The sequence below is a fragment of the Buteo buteo genome, chromosome 8 (genome assembly GCF_964188355.1).
Source record: "Buteo buteo chromosome 8, bButBut1.hap1.1, whole genome shotgun sequence".
Taxonomy (NCBI): Eukaryota; Metazoa; Chordata; class Aves; order Accipitriformes; family Accipitridae; genus Buteo; species Buteo buteo.
The window spans coordinates 19,708,557-19,731,855 of NC_134178.1; the positions used below are offsets into that span (position 1 = coordinate 19,708,557).

At 36.4% G+C, this 23,299-nt stretch overlaps 1 protein-coding gene across 7 annotated transcripts in view; it reads right to left on the reverse strand.

The window, feature by feature from the left end:
• Positions 1–1,231: 1,231 nt before the first annotated feature.
• GABPA (GA binding protein transcription factor subunit alpha) overlaps positions 1,232–23,299 on the reverse strand; it is a 28,360-nt gene continuing 6,292 nt past the window's right edge. For 6 of the 7 annotated variants that reach the window (XM_075033889.1, XM_075033891.1, XM_075033888.1 and 3 more), the window contains 7 exons: positions 22,897–22,981; positions 16,759–17,004; positions 12,082–12,276; positions 11,214–11,270; positions 10,061–10,201; positions 8,471–8,663; positions 1,232–4,188 (listed from right to left, as the gene is read on the reverse strand). In XM_075033889.1, the coding sequence (XP_074889990.1) occupies positions 3,960–4,188; positions 8,471–8,663; positions 10,061–10,201; positions 11,214–11,270; positions 12,082–12,276; positions 16,759–17,004; positions 22,897–22,981 (1,146 nt within the window). In that variant the 3' untranslated portion in view covers positions 1,232–3,959. The remainder of the gene's footprint in view (positions 4,189–8,470; positions 8,664–10,060; positions 10,202–11,213; positions 11,271–12,081; positions 12,277–16,758; positions 17,005–22,896; positions 22,982–23,299) is intronic. The other variant, XM_075033892.1, reaches the window with a different exon arrangement.

Consider the following 23,299-nt stretch of genomic DNA (forward strand, 5'->3'; position numbering starts at 1 on the left):
CAAAACCAGTCAATCATTCCTCTACTTTATTTACTGAGTAATCTTCTGTTTAGCATCAGCCATATTAAGAATTACTGTGTAATTCTTTTTTCTTTTGGAAAAGTATCAACCCAAATATATTGTTGCAGTCCTGACAGAGCTATATCAAAACCACAACCTTTAAGAATATGTATGATCTTGAACAACAAAAAACACCAGTCTAGTCAGTAGAAATATTCCCCATAGACTTGTGTGAATGGATCTTTTATGATGCTGCTTTAAAAAAAAAAAAATTAAAAAATCCTACAAACTTACATCAATGGAATTTATATCATCCTTCTTTCACTATCAGGCAATGGAGCCCCTTGTCAGCTCATGTTGCTTAAGACTGATAATTGCAAGCTGTTGGCTTGTAATTCCCTATATTGTCCCAATAAAAATTTCAGTCTGAGAATGGGAATCCCAAAACAAACTCTCACTGGCATAAATATACTAATAACTACAAACACAAACAAAAGGTCCTCAATTCATGAGATACTGAACGTTTTTAAGTGTACTTTAAAAGAAGGCCAACAAATTATTGAAATGTTCTAAAAAATTATTTTCAGTCCATTACATGCTGTTGCTGCTGAGCTAAACATAAACATTTTGAAATCAAGTGATCTGGTAGGTTTAAAGATGACAAAATATTTCAGTCTTGAATTTGGCAGTCCAGATGGAGAAGTTCAGGGTATAATGAAAATATTTCTACTGAGACATGATTTATAAATAAGGTAGTAACAGTATAATCAGAATTTTATCTTCTTTTTAACAATAACAGTACTAACAATTGAGTTAGCGGGCCACATCAAGTAAGCAGGTGTATTTGCAAGAATAAAACAAAGTCTAAAGATTACAGATTAACATGAACCTTTCCAATTTAAACACTCCTAAAAGCATAAAACTATTTTATAGGGCTCCATTTTGTCCTACTGCTAAGCTTCCTTCATTATTTTTATCAAAGCACCATTTTGAGACTTACAACTAATATGTTAAAGCAAGCTGTTACAGTAACGAAGGACACTGAGTTCCAGTTTAAAAGTAGAAACATGCAGCCAAGTATTGAGTCAAAGAAAGGTAGTCTGCCTTCTTCCTGTAACAAGCCTGTGATCTTAAGAGTAATGAGAATAAAGTGCAGGTATTCATCTTTAAACTGGTTGCACCTGAATGACATTACGAATGGCCTTCTGAACAATTAAGAAGTCAACAGGCATTAGCTGTATAACATTTTTATTTTACTATATTGACATTTTATGCACAAATATTTTATCAGAGTAAAAATACAAAATAATTGTTTCATGTAAAATTACCAAAAAAATGCAGAACACAAAAGAAATACATATTAGCAGAGTATAAGTGTCTTTATTTAAAGAGTAAAAAGTATGCAAAAAACCTTCTGTTTTACAAAAAATTGGGAATATTCTTTCTATGCTTTCCTTCTGGCAGCAACAGAACAGCCTTTGACAATATATTCTACATCTTTTATTTTATTGAAGACATCAAGTTAGTCACAGATTTCCCCCTCAACTACAGAGAATGTGACAGTGCTTTTATACTGTTTGAAAGAATCCTTCTTTACTAATTAGAACACAGTGGAAAAGCAGATGATCCCACAACAAAGAACCCAAAAGACTATCATACCTACTGAAAAGCTGCAAAATAATAATCAGATGTATTTACAAAGAAAGTGTGATATCAGAAGTTTTCCCTAGAGGGCTTATCATGTAACAAGAACACTAAGGGGAATAAAGTATTGATACTACATTTCAATTTTGCTGTTAGTTTATCCTCCCACAGTCCAGTTTGATCTAGAAAGCTGGTATCTTAAGCTTCTCTTCTTTTTATACTGTGTTTTAACTAAAAAGGGCTCTCATGAACTCTGCTAAATAAAACTAGTGACTTGGGTTGGACTTCTGTTTAGTAATGGAGTGGTGTTATATACATAGTTGCGGCCACTGAACTATCAGCTTCATCTTATTCTTAGTAATCAAATCTGCATCTATTTGCATAAGTGACCTCAAACAACTGCCAATTGGTGGAATCAGACTACTGTAACAGTAATAAATGGACTGATGGTCGACCTCTCATGACAGGTGAATTTACATATTTTGCTCAGGGCTTAAGATTTTTTAAAAAACAAATAAAACCAGCATGCTCAGTAGATGGAGTGCTTTAAGAGCTCAAGAATGAAAACAATATTAAGAGTTACTGAAAGAATCTGGAAAAAAAAAATTATAATCATGGTGATGATGAAAAAAGTAGGCTAGAACTACATGCAAGATTTCTAGTTAAGCATAAACTATCTGCAGATGAACATCCACCTATAGACAAAAAGCTCTGTCCTCAATGCATCTTTAAAATGAACATGAGTCTTCTGTGTTCTTTGCCCTCTGCCTGCAAGTATGACTGTTCCTTTTTGGATCAAGAGCAACAGTCCAGTGCTCTCACTACTCAGTATAAACACATTTCATGTTTAGAACCCCACTGTACAAACACTTTTGATTTAAGGTTTATGAGTAGCTCAATCCCTCACAGAATTAAAATTTTTCCCTTATCCATTTGCATTTTAATTGTTAAGTGTTACCAGAGAGGGTTTCACTTACAAAAAGTTGGAAAATATGCATGGTGACATAATATACTGTTTAATAACACGAAGGGGCAAACACAAAACCAATATTGCATCATTTTCAGCCATCAAAAGAAATAGTCTAATAGGTATCATTACAGAAGCTCAAAAATAGCAGCCTACTTTTTACTGCATGTGTAAGTCTGCATGAAGTACTCTCCGTAGCTCAGAATTCAGAATGCATTCCAATTATTTCTATTCATTATCCATACTTCAAATTGCACCCAGCTCTGGAGCATGCATTTGGCTTATGAAGCTTCAAAAACATCACTTCACGTTCAGAAAGAAATTAATTTTAAATAAAAAATACATCTTTGTATTTTAATATATGTCAGACTGTACAATAATTTGGGAATCAAACTTCAGTTCTCTGTAAAACTATTTTCAACTTGCATTTTGTTTCTAAACAGGGACTACTGATTGTGATTAACTTAAGTCTTCAGTTACTAAGGTTGACTACCGTGCAGGTATAAGCACCTTGCAGATCAGAGCATTAACCCCCCCCCCCCCCCAAGACAACCTACTCTTTGGGTGAGGGCTATTTTTTCAAGTTTTCAAATCACCTGATGGGGGTGGTAGTGGAGGAAGAAGTTTATCTTCGCTTTTTGCTAAATGGCTACTGTTAACAATGTCTTTCAAAACAGGTAAGTACTTGCCCTCATATATGCATATTGTCTACATATTACAATGAAATACTCATAATTGGCTTTTCACCTAAGCCAGATCTAAACCTGGATCTCCTTCTTCAGCACTAATCTTCAGTTCAGTCTAGTCTTAGTTTCCTTTGCTTATAAACACAGAAGCTATTTTAAGAACCTGATGCTTTGTAACATTTAACGTGTCTTTCAGCTCTGCTTGATTAAATAAGAATAATGAAAATGTTTAACTTTGAAAGCATCAAATGCCATTTGGTAGTTCAGCAGAGAACAAAAGACTGGAAAGGACTGAGTTCAGACAACTGATCAGCCTGCTTGCTGTAGGTACTTAATTTTTGTTAAAAGCGCTGCAAAAATTACTTTGTACAGCTGTGGACACAGAGCGCTGACCAGTTCAACCTTTCTCACCCACTTCAGATTGCATACCATAGAGGCCCTGACTCAAAGCTGCAGAAGTTGTGATGATCCCTTAACTTATATTGAAATATATGCTGTTAAAAGATCCAAATTTATGCGAGTCCCAGTTCTTTATAGAAAATCATGCTCTATATTGTACTGTCAAGAAACAAAACAAGTTTCCATTTCTGATAAAGGTAAGAGCAGCAGCTGCTCTGGTTATATAGGAAAGGGCTCAGGCTCCTGCTTTCAGGTCCTAGTGCTTAATTATCTTTCTCTGTTTGCAGTGATGCTGTAGCTAGTGCCACTGCCGTAACTGGCTGTGCAATGCCATGGAGCTGCATCTTGGCTAGTTTCTTCTGCTCACATTCTGTGACCAACCGATTCAACTCTGCTGCGCTGTATCCAATCAGAGTTTTCAAGTCGCAGACAAATTTGTACACAAACCTCTTGCCTTGCACTTTGCAGATCATGTCTCCATCATAGTAATACCTGTAACAAAAAAAAAAAAAAAAAAATCAGTGTAAACTTTCAGCATCTGTAACTTCTATATGCATTGGTTATTTACTTAAGGTCACTCAGAGGCCAAAATATGAATCTTTTTCTCATCAAGATTCTCATATAATTTCACATACCAAGATACTGTTTAGGCATTTTCTTGTATGAGGAAAGGGAAGAGAGTTGAAAATTGTCCCTGCACCTTGATTCGTTAAGGAGAAACAAAACATATTAATTATTTTGTAGGCAGTCGGAAGCACCAGTTCAGAAATGGAGGTCTCAGAGGAGTTTAAAAACAGCTTGTGGGAATGAATAAATTTTATACAGTGCTCTGCCTTAATAAGAAAATTTCATTTCCCCACTCATTATTGTCCTTTCCCGTCTTTACTTGTCTCTGCTTTTCTGAAGAAAAAATTCATGTTGGACACAGTTTGAAAGTTAGCATTGTAGTTTCTATGATACTAAAGCAGCCGTTCTCTCCCTATTGTTTTCAAAGATGGAAGTAAAAACTATAAAAGCATTTTTGGCAGTATTTTTTATAGTTCATATGCTGGCAAAACCACATCCTTTGCCTTTACTTACAACTAGAAGTGGCTTCTCTAACTATGAATACTTTTTACACTGTGTCACAAAAGAATTATCAGACTGGGCAGAAAGGCAGTAAAGATAAAGTCTATATGACCCACTGTACTCCAGAGACATTATAAAACTTCAGGTGATACCGCTAAAACAGAAGTCAGAATTTCACAGTTTTGTTGCTATTCTTGTCTCACTGCAGGCACTAATAGAAAGCACGTCACATTTCTCATTACAAAAACCTAAGTGAGTGGGACATAACTTGGACTTGATGAGCTTAACAAGCTTGTGATAAATTTGGAAAAAATCAAAACCAACCAACAAAAAACCCCCACAAAACCCTACACAATTTAATTTCCTCAAAACCACCACCCAAATGTAGTACCAATGAGCCCAGATTTCTTGACTGTCTAAAACTCAGTCCTCTGAGTGACATGCTTGTAAAGCAAAGATGATTCTCATTCACTCACAAAATTAAGTCAATTAAAAGACTAACTTCTGTCTCCCAGCTCTAGTGGAAAAGAGGTAAGTTACTAAGAATCCAACCAAATTTCTTCAGACACCTCAAATTCTGGAAAAGAAAAAGCACCTTTTAATTTCTTACTTTTGAGGGTCACAATCTAAGCAACAGGACCAAAGGAAAGACAGGATGTGAGAGACTACATAGAAAAAATGATGGCAAGCCTGCCGGTTACTGATAAGATGCAAGAAGCCACAGAGGTCTGTTATGGAGTACAAGAACTGTCAAGTGCCACTAGCCAAAATTTTTTGTTAACTCTGTACAAGCATTTACATTTATTATACAATCCTGTACAATAATGCCTGTCTCAAAATAATGCTGTAGAAAAATGCTTTACAAAACTGAATAAATTTCTTTGAATTATTTAGTCTACATTACTGATACGATCAGAAAGGAAAAGGACCACAAGAAATTAGTCCGCATCTATGCAAAGGCCCAAAACCATGCAAGATTTCCACATCTCATGCTAGAAACACTCTAGAATTGAGGCAATGTGGTGAGAGGATTTTTTTCAATATTATGTCAAATGAATTTCTGATTACAGCATTTACTTATTCAAAAATATAGAAAGCTAAAAATAAATAAATACCCATGCAAGTTCACAAAGCCTTAGTTACTGGAATGTTCCGAGTCACATGAAAAGTTTTGTTTCAGAATAATACAGATGAATTATTTTTCTTCAAGTCTCACTTCCCTGCTGGATAATTAAACAGATGTTGATTTTAGAAAATTTACCAAGGTGTATGTAACAATGAAAGCTGCTCTTTTGTTTTTCACCTGGCCCTAGTTTCTATACTGCCTGGTTTTCCTACACCTGGGCAGAAGAGCTAGCACATTTCTCAATAATATCAACATAATTTTCTCTGTTAATCAACAATTGACACAGTAATTTCAGTACATTAGTAAGCAAAACATATTACTATTTAATAAAACTTTAGCTTGGCAACAGTGTTTATCATGGGAGTAGCAAGAGGCATTAAATATCCCTTCAGACACTCAAGTGTTAGAAAACATGTCAATATTGATGCAGCTGCCAAAATGGCAACATTTTGAGGCATGTGATTTCTGTAATTCTGTGACTAAGATATAAATGCAAAACTTCTCTAATAGTGATTTATGCAAATTACTGTGCAGACATCTGTTTAATATCTCAGTGATAAGAACATTATTCTAAAGTTCTTCAGCTGTCTTTGAGATGTTCTGTGGAGTTTGTTGACAAAACCCAAAAAACATTGGCATCATTTACATCATTTTTATGCTCCAGAAAGTTTTCACATATACCTTCAGTACACAAATGCATAGATTCACAAAACCAGGTTGGAAATATGGGAATGGTATTGCAACAACACAGGCTGGGGAACAGCTCTACTGGAACGGCCCTGCTTTATGCAGGAGGCTCTGGACCAGAGACCTCCTGAGGCCCTTCTCACCCAAGGGATTCTGTGATCCTACGAAAACAGTAACATTCCAATTTAGTATCTAAATAATGCAAGAACAGCCATACAAGACGAGACTAAGGATCTGTCTAGAACAGGATATAGACTCCAACAGACCAAAAGAGGAAGCCTAAGGAAAAGCATGAAACTAGACTAAGCATATATTGATGCTCTTCCTTGCTTTCAATGATCTGGGGCTCAGAAACTTCTAGAAGTCACATCTTTCCATACCTAATGTCCTTCAAAATATTTCTTTTTCATTAATTTGTCCACTTTCCTCTCAAACTCAAAATAATTCTGGCATCCATAATACTGTGCCTCAAGAAGTTACAAGACAAACTAAAGAGTATAGTTAAGCTGTGTATCTGGTGCCTGCCAGTTTCTTCTGATGCCTCCTGTTCATGTAAATGAGACACTGAGCAGTATTCTTTGCTGACTCTATGCCATTCATGGTCTTTTAGACTTCGATCTCCCCCAGTGAAAGTACTCATTCATCATTACGCATATTGATGTTACTTAAACTCTCCCTAAGAGACTAAAGAAAGCCAGAATATGGTAACTTTACCATCATTTCTCATGGAGGTATTATAAAATAGAAGCTGATTTATTTTTTTTTAAAAACAATGCTAGACGCATTTACTTCCTTTTAAAAAAAATAACGTAGCCAAAAGTGAAAATGCTGAAAAGTAAATCTTAGATCTCAGACTTCAACCAATATGCAACTTCACTTGTACAGAAAGAGCTCCTAAAACTGCTTAAATAATTTGCAGGATTAGGCAATAAATACCTTTCTTGAAAACTAATCAAGAGAAATAGATTTAACCATATCAGAGTAAGAAATTAGAAGTTCAATCTTAATGATTTCAGAGAAATTGGATGAATCTTCAAATTATTCCAGAGGCCAAAATAATCAGGGCAAAAAAGTCTACAATTCAGGTACTTGCATTCTTCCCCCTCCTGAAGCACATCACCCACAGTGATTCAGTAACACAAGTCTCTTTTACCATTGTCAAAATACAAAATCACGATGGAATGAAGACAGCCTGAAATGCTTCCATTTCTTCAGATTATAAAAGTTCTCCACATTGGAATCGGGTGAATTGAAACTTTCCTATCAACTGTATTTTTCAACTTAACATCCTTACCATAAGAACAATGGAATGGATGAATCAATATTTGAACTTAAACAAGTTTTGTTACATACAGAAAAAATTGTTACATACAGAAGACTACTAACAATTACGTAATTACAGGAAAGTATCTGCTTTATACCATAACAAGAGCAAGAGGAACATGAACAAGTAAACTGTAAAACATAAAAATAAGTCAATAATTCAGAGTATTTACATATTTCTGGATCTTTCACCAATAATCAATATTGTTTGGCACACTACTGAAAGCATAAATGCTGAAGATATATCAAAAAGAAATATTTTTCTGAAAGTGAGCTACCCAAATTAACTATCATGTCAGTTTCAATAATCTTGAAAAAAGAAAATATATTTTTAAGAAGTTACTGTACTAGCTTCTTAAAAAAAAACAAAAAGAAAAAAAAACAAAAAGAAAAAAACCAATAAATACCTTGCCCCTAAGATTACTATGATCTGATGGGAAGGAGTAGCTTCAGAGTATCTGTTTATCCCTTTACTAAAAAGTCGCAAGTCTTGCATTATGGTAGTTAAAAATAAAGTAGCCAATTGGAAGCAAATCACTTCATATCTGATCAGTACCTAAAGTTTCTTACCTCAAAGCCCGACTAAGCTTCTCATAGTTCATAGTGGGTTTGTTTTTGCGCTGTCCCCATTTTTGTGCAACCAGTTCAGGTTGATTCAGTTTAAACTCTCCTTCATCACCAACCCAAGAAATACAGTCCCGAGCATCTTTGTCAGTGAGAAGTTCTAATAAAAACTGCCACAACTGGATCTGGCCATTGTTTCCTGTCAAAATAGGAATAACAAGATCCATTTCAATAAGTCCTTTTTATGTCCCCCTCATAGCTAAAAATTTTCAACCAACATATTAAAGCAGACCAACATAGAGTATATAATGGAAGGAAAACTTGCACTTAATTAATTTCTTCCAATTATTCTTTTGTAAACATTTTCCTGCAAAGTCATCAGTATTAATCTATTAAAAAAGAAACTAATGGAATACAGGGGAAAAAAAATAAAAATCAAAATTTCAAATAAACCTGTCCCTAGAACTTAAGAAAAAAATTACATAACACTAAACAGTCACTTAGACACATATCTATCCCTAAAATAGAGGAGATTTAGCAAGAGCTGCTTATTCCTTTTCAGGTATACACAGACATACATATATGTAATAGAAGTTGTTTTTAAAAATTGTTTAGTCTCCAATTTTCAAGGTGAAATATTAGAAATACAAAAATAAAACCCCAACCCAAACTTCAGTTTATGTCAATATAACATCTTTGTATGTCCAATCATTAAGATTTCTTTTTAACTCAATTATCTGCAGTTAAATTCCTAAATTCTAAATGAGATACAGATAACAGATCTAAAGTCTAAAGGGAGAAACACAGAGTATTCTCCACTGATGTCAGCTGATAAAATCTTGGCCTAAGAATCCTGAATGACACTGTAATAGACTTTTATGGAGAGTTTAAAACAAATAAAAATTCAAGGGGAAGGAGAGAAAAGGATTTTACAGAAAAATTCAAAACAGTGGAGAGAACCAAAGCAAAAATGACAGCAAGAAAAAAATACGATAAGGAAATTAAGATGAGTTATTAATAATCAAAGAGTATGTACGAATAACAGTAATTCCAGAAATAAAATGCAGATTTAGTGTGCAGTTTTCCAGAAGGTGCATTCACTTAACAAAACAAGAAATCTGAAACTTGCTGAATTCTAAAGTCACCAAACTGGGGTGGGGGGGTGGGAGAGGAAGGAGGGGAACAAATAGAGCAAGTAGTAGCTAGGCTAGGATTCTATAACATACAGCTTATTTTCTCCCCTTTCTGCAAATGGAAAGTGGAAAGAAGTCAGGAGCTTGAATAAATGCCATGCAGTGGTTTGAGAGCGCAGACTGTTAAGTGATGGGAAGGGAAACAATTTTACGCATTTTATTTACTGCAGGACTCAAAAGCTGCAGCATCATGTTAACATAGTGCCTGTGTGAGGCGCAGCAAGGTAACCAACCTACCAGGTCTGCATATGCGTGTGATACATTTTGTAGCTACAGTCCCCTTCACACCACATGGACTTCTGCAAACCTCACATATAGAGTGACAAAGATGTGTTCTACAAAACTGTAATTCAAATTAATGAGTGTTTACTGCATTTGCATTTAAAAATAATGGAGACAATACCTGTTCTGTTCCCAGGGGAACTTCTATCTTCCCCAGAGATCCTTGGAGCTCTCTGTACTTTAGCTGCCTTTGCACTACTGTTTATTACTTTAATGGTAGTTGGGGTAGCAGGCTGTACAGATGCTGGAATAATCTGCACAGCTGTAAAGCAGAGAACATTGCAGAACATCAATTATAAATCACTGGCACAGAAACAGGCATGTATTATTTATTAACTGTATTATAACAACATCTACAAGCTAGTTTTTTCCTTTGGTAAGATGACACACTGTATAGTCCACAATGCTAAGAATAATTTAAAGACTTTTTACCTCTTACAGTGGAAATTGTGGTTTTAGACTCATAGTAGAGATGCCACGTTACAGATGAAACATCAGCTTTAGTTTACTATGATGTGTATTACATGTTTCCATAAAAAAAACCCTTATGCCTTTTTTTTCATCTTTATGCTGTTGCCATATGATCTACCCTAACGCACATTTCTCTAGTCACTGCACAACCCTCCATACCTGCCATTCAAACAGCAATTAAATACCCTTCTATCGCAATGGTGCAAGAGGATGCAAATGCCCCGCTCTAGGTGGCTTTAACTAGACAAACCCAGGATGTAATACACGGTCTATCTATTTAACATATAAGCTGCTTACAAGTCTTCTGAAAATTGATTCATTTTAATAATTGCTGACACTGCTTCAGCTGGAAGAACGAGTTTCAAATAACTGGAAAGTTTCTTTAATGCATTTTTTCTAGTATTGATTTCTAAGCAAGTCCTCTCTTCCACACTACCCTTCAATTTTTGGAAACACTTCCTTTTGAAACCGTAACATTTTAATATATCCATTCATTAATGCAATATATAATCTAAAAAACCAGAACAACTCAAGACCTCAAATATATATCCTAGACAGCTTATTTCAAGAGAGTGGGAAACGCACCATCCAAAATGAAAGTTAGAAACTTTCATAGTTCAGGTCTTACACTTCCTTTCAGCCAATAAGAAAGTATTGAGAAACTCAACATTTTGCTTTGAAGTTTCAAATATGCTCTCCTCCCCTCACCAAGGAAAACTACTCTCTAGTGATTTTCTAAATGTTATACTATTGTAGTGCTGAACCAAAGTACAGCACTAAGAGCTGCTGGCAAAAGTACTTACGCTGATCAATAGTAACAGTTGCTATTTCTCCAGAGTGTTCTTGGCTAGCCAACACATCTGCAAATTAGGAAAAAAACCAGTAAGCTTTTATTTAACCCACAAATTTCAAGTCACCTGAAGATCAAAAACTTTCATATTTCATAGAGGAAAAAAGTCAAATTTGGTATCAGTTTGCAAGAGACATTCATAGCTCATGGTCTTGTGAATAGAGACATTTAATGTCTGTCATTCAATTTTTAGAAATAAGGATGTAGTGTATATGGTGAATTTCAAGGTATCTTATGCATTCTCCATCCCCTAAAACCTTTAGCTATATCATGTAAATGAAGATGGAAATAGTTTTTAGTCTGCCAAGTTACATCCAAACATGGTAATCTGAAATGCCCATGTACATTATTGTATTATACACGTACAACACATCACTTATCAGTTGTGTTGTGTACAACGTAAGGATTTCGCTGCCTATGCTTAATAATCTTCACTTCTATATGACATAGAGATGTATACTAAATAACACACAATCAATATTTAATTACAAAACTGTCAAATTCACAAGATGCACAAACTAAAAATCTTTATTAAACCAAGGAGGAATCATCAGTCACTACTTCCTCCCTATTAGTTATGAAGTTTGATGAAAGATGGGCAAACAGTGTTTAGTATGCAGACACGTTTCCTAACAGCAGACATTCTCACTAATACCTCCTGTTATCTTGTATTGATGCCCTCATTTTTACTGCCAATATTAAACAGAGGAAAAACAACGGCTCACAATTGTTTTCATCTTTAAAGAAAGGGGAAAAAAAAAAAAAAAGAGAGAAGGGGGAAGGGGAATAAGTAAAGTCAGTTACAGAAAAATCTCCCATACACTTTCGAAGAAGCTCCAAATGGCTCCAGAGAATTTCTCCCCGTGGGACACGCTGGAAAAAGTCTTCCTGACTGAGGCTGCAGAGCTCCCGCCCAGGAATGCTGAGTGCATTGAGGTCAATGTCAGTCATGCTGAACTCCTTCATTACCCACACCACCCAGTGGAGCACCTGGTCTGTCGACCACTGCACTGGGTCTGGGAAAAGAGAGACAAAACTGCAAATCATCACATTATATACTGCAAGGTTCCTCCTCACTGAGGATACAGAGCTGGTCCTCACTCTAACTTACAACAAGAATGAAATACAAGTGGTTACTGATCCACAGCATTCAAACAACCGAAACCCAAAGTTCTCTCTTTTTTTGTATGACCTTTTCTGAAGGCCTTTTAAAAAACTTTATTTAGGGGGTTCTTGTTATCTATTTATTTATTTTTTAAAAAGGGCCTGCTTCTAGGGCAGTCAGTGCTGCTATTCAGTTAAAGTCCAATGACAGTATGTTTTCACTTATATAAAAACTTCCATAAAAGAAAATATATAATGTCAAGAAGTGTAGTTACCATGACCAAATCTGACTGGATGGAAAGTTGACTCCTCTTAAAATGCTGACAGAGTGGTGTTGCTTGGTGGGGAGATGGAAAGGGCAAAAAAGGTATTTTCTTTAGCAAAAGCTTTTACATCAGAACTATGCCCAACATTTCTCAAACACAGAAGGTATTTTTTTTTATTCTTTTTCCATAGGTCTTTAGTTTCAAAAAAGAGTAATGGCTTTCACACCAGGCTGCTCTTTCTCAAATATGTTGATCAGCATGCGTTTATGATGAAATATTACATTCTAAACTCATTCACGTTATCTCAGTTTCTAAACCATCTGAAATCACCATCGTACTGGGTTTGGCTGGGATGGAATTAATTTTCTTTATGGCAACCCATATGGTCCTGTGTTTCACACTGGTGACCAAAACAGTGTTGGTAACACACTGATGTTTCAGCTACTGCTGAGCAGTGCTTGCACAGAGTCAAGGTGTGACTGACTAAAGCCCAAGGGGTGGAATGTGACTCCCCTACAATGGACGAAGGCTCAGAGGAGATAGGCAAGGGTGAAGCGCCCATGCAGCCCGGAGAATAATGCAAAGAAGCTGACTTTATCTCAACAAAAAGGAGGTGGAGGGTGGCCTTTGTTTTAGATAAACAGCTATCAACAGCTGAGTGGATCAACTGGTGGTGTAAACTTCTCCCCGAGTTAGCCAGACCAGCATGTGGGGAGTGAATACATGGCTCAGCCCAACACAGAGTACACAAACTAGACAACTAGCAAAAGAATTTTGAAGAGAACAACAGGCTTGGGCTGGTTTCAACCCACGTCTTTCTTCCCAGCAACTGGGGACACCCAACATCGTGATGGTGAGCATATTATACAGAGACCAGTAATGGGAATCACATTGGTATTGTGATTGAACAGATTATTGCAATTGTTGTATTTTTCTGAGTGTAACTCACCTTTGTATTGTGTTTTTAGCATAATTTGCATCACTCTGCTAAATCAGAAATATGATGTAACATCAACCATCTTCAAGTAAATTTGATATTAAATGTTACACCCTCCACACATGGAATATCTAAAGGAACCTGGTCAGAGAGTATTGGAGTCCCGACACAAGGCCTTCTCTGTTTCTCACTCAGCCACCCTCACAAGTAGGCTGCGGGTGCACAAGAAACTGGGAAGGGACACAGCCAGGACAGCTTATTAAATGGTCTTTATCTTGGCCCATGATTTTTTTCTTTTAAACTCCCTTTGGTCCTTTTGATTCTTTCCCCCATGCCTCTGGAGGGGAAGTGACTGGGTGGAGGCTCACCCACCAAGCTGGGGTCAACCCACCACATGGGTGGGCTAATAGACATGCACTATATATAGATAGATAGATAAAAACATAGAACAGTAAGTGTAATACACCATATCTAGAAAGACTACATTAAATAAACCATTAAACCAAGATTTGATACAATAGGACCCAATGCATACGTATATTTGAATCAAACAAGCCACAGCATCAAGTTTTGGGATGCTTGTCTGACATTTCAACAGAACACAACAGCACATGGTTTAAATGCCACTGCCAAACACACAAAACTATAGACAACTCACAAACCAGAGGAACATATAGAAATGGTAATAAATAGTCAATTCCAGATATGTGCCATACATGATTCATTGACTGAACAAATTTTAACATTAAAAGTCTGTTGTTTCAAGCCGTATTAGTGTGAACAAGCTAGAAAGAGGATGGATAAATCTAAGCATCATCTTGAAAACTTTGTTAATGTTGTACGCAATATATTAAAACATGTCAACAAGTATGAACTGGAAATGGAAACTAAAGCAGGGATATTTACTTTTACCGTCTCCAGGGCAAAAAACAGGAGCAGAACAATTATGTATTTTTAAATTACAATATCCCAAACAGATGTCAGCTTGACAAGTCTTCATTTTAAGAATTGAAGGAAGCAAAGCTTTCTAAGTCTATAAACTATCTAGAAGCCACAAATTCCATTTTGCTTAATAAAGGACAGTAACATTGCATCATTTTTCACTGATGCTACCTAAACCATACAATGTAATCCTTTGGGAAAAGCCACACCAAAAGGGTTTTGGTCTTCAAAACGTTATCAGCAGTGAATTTTCATCAAAAAGCTGCTAATTTATTCTCATTGACAGAACATAATCTGCAGGGTAACATGAATCATTACTTTCTCTAACCAGTTCCATGGTTTCCAAACTTTCTGCTGCTCCCTTTCCTGGCTTTATTTCTCATACCAATTAATATTTTCCTTCTTCCTAAAGACCTTTACAATGGAACCAGATTTTTGGATTGTATTAGCAGAAATACCTTTAACAGCTAAGAACTAGCAATCTCCAGTAAACCCCACCGAAACATAACACAAAGGGAAAGCCACAACATTTTAAAGACCTGCTAAAAGCTAATTTTCCATTTGCACGAAACAGAGAAACCAGTAAGGATGAAGATACTGAACCACTAACTTCCTGGATGATCATTATTTACTGACTGGATTTGACTTTTAATATCAAGGTACCCTGTCTTTTGAAAAGATTCAAGGAATAATTCCAGAGAACTTCACAGAACCAAGCCTCACAACTCTTTGAAGGAAACTGGCCTGTTTTCTATTTTTTAAGATGTGTATTTATAAAAATGGCGGGGGGGGCTTTTTGGGGGGACTAAATAAGAAGTTTTAGAACATTCTTTATTCTCAGAAACTTCTGACTGTATCATAACATAGAACTTAGTGGTGCCTTGTTTCAACCCAAGTCCCTGCAACTTCAACTCGGATAACATTTAAAATGTTATTCTTTATAGGAAGGCAATTTAGGACATTTTTCTGATATCAAGAGAACACTATTATTCTTAATACAGAGATCTCTGCCATAATGAACTAGTATGATTTTCCTGGAAAATCTGCACTCCCATAATACAAAAGATATTAAACTTTTAAAGTCACAGTTGCAGGTTATAGGGTTTTCTTAAAGTAGCAACATTATTAAAGTTTATTAACAACATTATTTAACATAACAACAACATGGTTTTAAGTAATTTTCTTCTTATATGAATGGGAAAACATGCTGAAAAATCTCAGTCTGCTCCTGATAATGCCTCACTCCCCCCCCCCCCCCGCCCCCGAAACGTTCTGTGTCAAATCCTTAATTATCAACAGACATAGCATGATAAAAACTATTTTGGAAGTGCTTGCCAATGAGAACAACAAAAGGGCATGAAAAAGCCACTGCTTTAGTTATCAAAAATACATTCAAAATACTGGCAAGCTCTGTGTCCTTCAAAGACCTGTAGCATCACTGGAATTCTTAAACACTTCCAAATATCCCACTTGCCAAATATATTCCAGTTTTGCAGGTCTGCTTAGATACTACAGCTTCACGTGCTGAATACGCCTTGACAGTACATTTTTGCAAGTCACAACAAGCAACTCAGCTGGATAATCTCCTGAACGTGAGGTAGGTCTAAAACCCACAATTTCAGTTCAATCCTAAACAGGCATTCAGAGATGCTTTTTCTAAGCTAACCTTGAATTAGCAACCTGCTAAGTAACGACATTAATTCAAAAGAGATAATGATCTACCAGAATACTTAAATTCAGTTCTGAATCATCTTCTTCCAGTATGTTGAAGTCAAGTATGGTTTTCCATGCAAAATCAGATTTAACACCATACTCAGCATCCTACAACCTATGGACAAGTTGTTTCAGTATCTTTACAGGCAACCCCCACCAACTACTGAGTGTAGTTCAAATTCAGACACACACGAAAAAGAGCCTTATCACTAACATGCACATTTTTAAGGAGGGGAGGAAGAAGAAAACTGCTTTCTAAAAACTGCAATAACAAAGTTATGAGGCAAAAAAGCACTATTTTAATAAAACTATCACAAGTGCTGATTCTACTTCTCTTTAGCCTTCTCTTATGCAGGTATTTGCATTGTACTTACCCATACCATAAGAAGCTTTCTCTGAGGTACTGGAGCACTTTAATTATATAACCAAAACTAATTATCATTTATGAAAAAACATCAATTCCCCAAACAAACAAAAGAACCCAGCCCCTACCTGAACATACGCACACACACACAGACAGAGTCATGTATTATTACCATAGGGTATTCCAAGGCGCTCCTGCTCCTTTCGGTATCCTTCCAATGCTGCAGCCCATCGCGTCACTTGTTCGGAGGTTTCATCTGAAATTGTTGTAATATGTTTTGTTCCATCCAAGGTTATAACTTGAGCTTCCTCAACAAGGTGAGCTTCAGCCTCTGCATGATGAGCATCTGGATCAATCACTACCTCCACAGTCTCCACAGGCTTCACAATTTCAAGGATGTTTAACTTGGGCTCTATCCCTAGGTATAGAAAGAACAAACACAAAACTTAAAGATAGCAATGCAAATATGAAAAAAAAAAAAAAAAGGTTGTTTTAAAGCTTTCTGATAAATAGGTGTTAGCATACTAAAGAAAGAAGCATGACACAAACACATCATCAAATTTCTGCAAGTGTTCTAAATTAGAATGACATTCTAATATACAGTATATATTTTAGTAAGGTGAATACAAAGCTGTCCCTCTTTTCTCCCCCAGTATTACAGCTTCCTGTTCTATTTAGGTGATCCATTTCACATATCTTGAACAGAATGTTCATCATGTGGGCATAAAGAACACGTATTTTGGAAAGAAATACACCAAACCAAAGAAAATAAAAAGCAACACCACCCCACCCCCCCCCCCCAAAAAAAAAAACAGAACAAGCATCCACCTCTCTCCCCCAACAAAGAAGCATTTCTTTCAGCCTTTACAATATTTCCCTGATATCTCTGGGGTCTACATACAGGAGTTAGCATTTTCTTTCAGTACCCTGCAATAGGCAGTGTGTTCAACAGCAAGTTAAAAGAAAACTAGAAAATTGTTCATGTTTTAAGCTTCACCAGCTATTCATGATTTGGTTTTATGTCTGTTATTTAAGATATTAGTCCACGGATTTAGAAGATATGTCTGTATCTATTCTGCAGCAATAAAGAACACATTCACTAATGCTACTAACGCTTTGTATCACCACCTTCTCTGTTGTCTTCAGAGAAGCTATTTTGTCCAACTGGTGCATCACCAAATTTCTGACATTGTATAGAAGATTTTTTTTGTCATTATAATATGCTAAACAGAAGAAAATTCTTTCAATTTTTTGTGACATAATTTCCATTATAATAACAACTAGCAACCACACTTCTTTAAGAGATTTTTATCAAACATATTTGCACATTTAAAAAAAAAAAAATCTGTAAGATTCCATTTTATTATGACTTGGAAAACCTTGACTAGGGTTAGGCAGTTGAAAGTAGGATTCACAGAACATTACATGGCCTGAGTAACTTCAGTATCTTGTTCCGTAAGGTATTACTTTGGGTCCCTCCCGTCTAATCTATATTAAAGCTAAGTGTAAGATGATAGGTTCTGTAGGTGACGGTCTTAAAAGCTAAAACCACAATCCATTCACAGTTTATAAGGGAAAACAAATGGAGTACTTACCTGTAGTACAAGTAAGAACAAACCAAGTCTTTCAGACAAGTATTCCTCCAGACTTTAAAAGGAATTCAGCTTGAGAAAAATATTGGAAAGGGAACACTACAAAGACCATAAGTACAACATGCAGCAATACGAAATTAAGGAAGTGAAAACAGGTGTAGGCAACCAATAAGTGGCTGATCAGATGAAGAAGCAAATACAATGAAAAAGCAAACAAGTACCTTACTTAGGAGAGCGTTTTATATAGGCCGTCTAAGATTAACATGCACAGCACAGGCTTATTTTAAAGTCCAACAGGAATGGGTAAGGGAAAACACTAAGGGTTAAAATTCTCGTTTTCATCTTCAAGAAAGAAAGTAAAGAAAAAAAGCTTCTAGAGAGGAACAGTTCACTATTGCTCAACAAAATAATTCACTGTCTGTCAAATAACTACATGTCAACAGAAGCGTGAATCTACTGCTTTATCCATAATGCAAACATGGAGATCAAAGTGATGAGTCTCTGTAGAGGAATCAGCTTATAAGTAGAAATGTCGTGAACTAACAGTTGGCCACCTAACCTACTGCAACATTAGATCAACATTAATTCACTGCATTTGTTTGCATCTCTTCTCACATGTCTCCCTTTACCTAATGCATAACAAAACAGATGTCCAGTCTTCCTTGGACAGCACTTAAGTTGTGGAACACAATGTGACTACGTCACACACCCCAGAAGCATAAACTGGTACAAAAAGTACAAAAATTCAAGGACATTAGCTATCAAGAGATGTCCAGATGTTGCCAGTACAAGCCCTTTCACTGCTATTTGTCTGAAGCTAGAGAATACTAGGGTTCAGACTGACCTACAGGCAACCTGCTTTTTTTTTTTTTTTCCTTAAAATGTCTAGTATTAACTACAGACAGAGACAGGACATTACTCAAACTGCACCTTTAATCTAAATCAGTATGTTTCATTACACTTATGAATTGTTCCTTTACATATTGAAAATAATAAAAGCCTAGTTATTGCCAAAAAACAGTTTAGAAACCACAGTCAAATGAGGTGTTACACACTTAAAATGCTCGGACTTCAGCTACCTAAATCCAAAGAACGTTTTGCACTTCACCACCACCGAGTCCCAAAATCTGTGTAAGTATCTATAGTACAACTACATACACATGCACAGAAATTCTCAAAGCAGCTAGACACTAACCTCTTATGTCAGTCAAGCGTTTAAAAAGTAGGTGGAACAGCATCTGTTTGGGAAAATGTTAATTTTGCAGGTGCGCTTTGGGTGTGCGTAACAGACAGAACTGTGTTCAACAGAAACAGCAGCTACAGATGCTCATTCAAAACACACAAACTTAAACAAGTCAAGGCTGTATGTGGTACATGAACGACTTGGAGGGCAGGTTAACTAGACTACCTGTTCATATTCTTTGCAAACAACAAGAAATAGAAAGCAAAACTACATTGTCCACCTCCATAATACAGGTCTCTCTGCTCCTATTGCTCAAACCAATGACTGTGAGAGATCACTGCTCTCATTCTAGCCCTTTCAATTCAGTATGTCTGCCTCCCACAGTTCATCTGAAAAAAGCGTGGCCTGGTTTCTGCTGGGATAGAGTTAATTGTCTTCCTAGTAGCGGGTACGGTGCTATGTTTTGAGTTCAGTATGGAAGAATGTTGATAACACTGATGTTTTCAGTTGTTGCTAAGTAGTATTTAGACTAGTCAAGGATTTTTCAGCTTCTCATGCCCAGCCAGCGAGAAAGCTGGAGGGGCACAAGAAGTTGGCACAGGACACAGCCAGGGCAGCTGACCCGAAGTGGCCAATGGTGTATTCCATACCATGGGACGTCCCATCTAGTATAGGAACTGGGAAGTGGGGGCGGGGAATTGCTGCTCTCGGGGACTGGCTGGGTGTCGGTTGGCAGGTGGTGAGCAATTGCACTGCGCATCATTTGTACATTCCAATCCTTTTATTACTACTGTTGTCATTTTATTAGTGTTATCATTATCATTATTAGTTTCTTCTTTTCTGTTCTATTAAACCATTCTTATCTCAACCCACGGGTTTTACTTCTTTTCCCAATTTTCTCCCCCATCCCACTGGGTGGGGGGGGAGTGAGTGAGCGGCTGTGTGGTGCTTAGTTGCTGGCTGGGGTTAAACCACGACAACTTCCATTCAAGCTTGCCTCTACTCTGTTGATTAAGGAAGTAGATAAAGCAAGAAAAGATTCCTTCAGGTGACAGACTGCCAGCCAGATCTTCCACTTCTGAAGTTTTCCCAAGAAAGATTTCAACCTGAGCCATACACCCAGCACTGGAATTTACAACCTGAAAAATTTATCTTCCCTCCATTTCTTTTCTTTAAAAAAACCCCAAAAACCCCAAACAAAAAAAAAGTAAGCCACTAAAAATAGTGTCACAATCCACTTTACCATATCTCAAGAAAAAAAACACCTATCAACCTTGACAGCTTCAGGATGGCAAAGTGTTAATCTGATATTGTCTACAGTCAAACAGGCAGGAGAAAGCCTTGATCAGATAACTTGTGTCTGGACTGAAAAAAAAAAAAAAACCACACCAAAATATTTGCTATGGAGGTCTTCAAAATTAAAGCTTTTTTCAAATTCTTTGACATATGATGCAACACAGTTAGATCTCCACAGACTTGCAAGATGCTTATTTAAGAGCAGTACAGAACAGGGCTATACTCAAAATTGTTGTTCCCACAATGGCATTCTTCAAACCAAAAGAAAGGAGTTAAGGCAAGGTGGAGTGACAGAATGGTCTTTCTAGTAAAAAGAATAAACAGGACTGATATTTTATCTTCTGTAACTTATATTAAGATATCTTTTATGAAATGCTGTAAAAGAACTACAATAGACTATGTTTCAGCTGGTGTTTATTCCTTTGAATTTACAGATGGCTAATCAAAATTTGATAGAGCACTTGAACTGACACAACAGCTTTTCTCTTAAGAAATAAGAGAGTCCAATCCTTCACAACAATTAGCATCACTGATTACTGCTAGCTGAATTCTATATATTATACAAGTTGAAGGAAAATAAAAATTAGTAGATCAAGAATCTTTCAGTACCTCATCCATAGAAGAAAAATATGTGGATGGCACAAAAAGCTGTTTTTTCCCTCTGGCTCAAAGGGACACTGCAGTCAGAGAAAGTGCATTTCCCTGTTAGTGATCCAAATATCTTCCTTTTATTATTTATATCCATGCTGCTTGTTTTCTGATATTCTGTCCTGCCATACTTTACTTGCCTTCAACAGACAGATTTCTTATGAGTTGCTCAAGTGTCAAGTATTGTGGCATGAGAAACAACACTGAGGATTGTTCCAAAGTTAAACAAAAGTACTTAAAACTCAGGTGTTTCTTGGGGGAGGGGGGAAAAAGCGGAAAGGGGGAAAAAGCGGAAAGGGGGAAAAAGCAGCTCCTTGTGTCCTTGTGCTATATGGTCATGCACCTCAGTTTTACAATAAAGAAGAGAACAAAAAACACAGGAAGATAATAGTGAAGATATTTACCATATGCATCCTTTTGAAAATGGAAGTCTAAGCACTGCATACTGCAAGTTACTAGGCATGAAGTAAGAGCAGTTATTCCAGTTCCCTGAAGGACATTCCTACTCTATTTTTAAAAACAGAAAGGTAGTTCAATCCCCATTACATACAGGGAACTGAGGATTCAACCTAGCACTAGTCACCTGACACTCAGCATCAAATGCAAATCATCAGTCTTACTTAATACTGTTAATACAAACCAGAAAGGCTCTCTTCTGTCTAATCTACACTGAAGCCACAAGAAAACAAAACATGCTCCCCAAATTTTGCTAATCTGCTTGCTGACATAACTCAAAACAGGTACCAAAGATACCCTACTCCAGCAGGAACTTGTCACTGTTTGAAAATATGGCAACAAACATCTGTAGCTGTTCCCAGTGCCCAACATAAACGTTGTCTTCAGTGAGTGATGGCAGTCCTTCCAATCAAGACATATGGAGGGGGCAAAGGAGAAGAATAGGACAAAATGCTAAACAATGAAGCTACTAATTCCTGAGGATTCAACAAGGGGAAATCCTGTCATACCTGATAATACAAATAAAAACTATGCATGAGTAAATCCCTACCCACCTGGTTAATGCTCCTCTGTCACAATGGTTTACACTGAATTCTCATCCAAAGAAAACAGTAGATAGTGATCCCAGCCTTTCATACCAATTTTCAGTTAGCTACATATACTCTCATAATCAAACTGTTCATGAAGCACATAAGCTCACTCACCTCAAAGATGAAATTGTCACCTACCAAGACAAAAATCTTTCGCCTGCTTAGATACTTGGCCTGGTATGAGTAACTACTCACCCTTAATGAAAGCCTCATACTCTAACTGTCACTATTTGACCCAGGTCTGTTTGGATTTCATTTAGGGTTTTTTGGTTTGTTGGGGTTTTTTGTTGTTTTGGGTTTTTTTTTACTTAGACATTGATATGAAGTTACTATAAAAAACATTTCAAATAGCATCAGCCCATAACATTTATTTTAATTACTATTACTTACAACCACAGTACACAATGAAAGAGACATTCTGAAGCTACTTGACCATTCAGTGATTTTCTCAATTTTACATCTAGAAATAGTAGGGGATTGGGTTTGCTCACAAGCACACCTACAATATTAATTTGTCTGTACAACAGACAAATATAACTGCTTACCTTGCCTAGATATTACTTGCACACTGAGTTGCACTGTTCCATCTGTTTTTACTCCTTGATCAAAAAGGCTTCGATCTGGGTCCAGCTTGATAAAAGCAAAAAAAATTAAAAATATGTATTAGTCTCCCAGTTATAACAAACTTATTCTCCTTTAAACTTTAGAAACACTTAGTGTCTGCAGCAAATTTTCTGAAGAAGCGTGCAAATATTTTTAGTACTATGTAGACACGGTACATGACAGAAAGAATTCGATCAGAATTTGAAACTTGCCACTCTGTCTGCTTAAGGTAGTTTCACTTACAGGGACATTTTTTAACTTGAAAAAAGAAATGCAATACCTTCACTTTGTAAAAAGTATCTACAGTTCCTTTTCTTAGTTTTTAACACCTTCATAACAATTCTT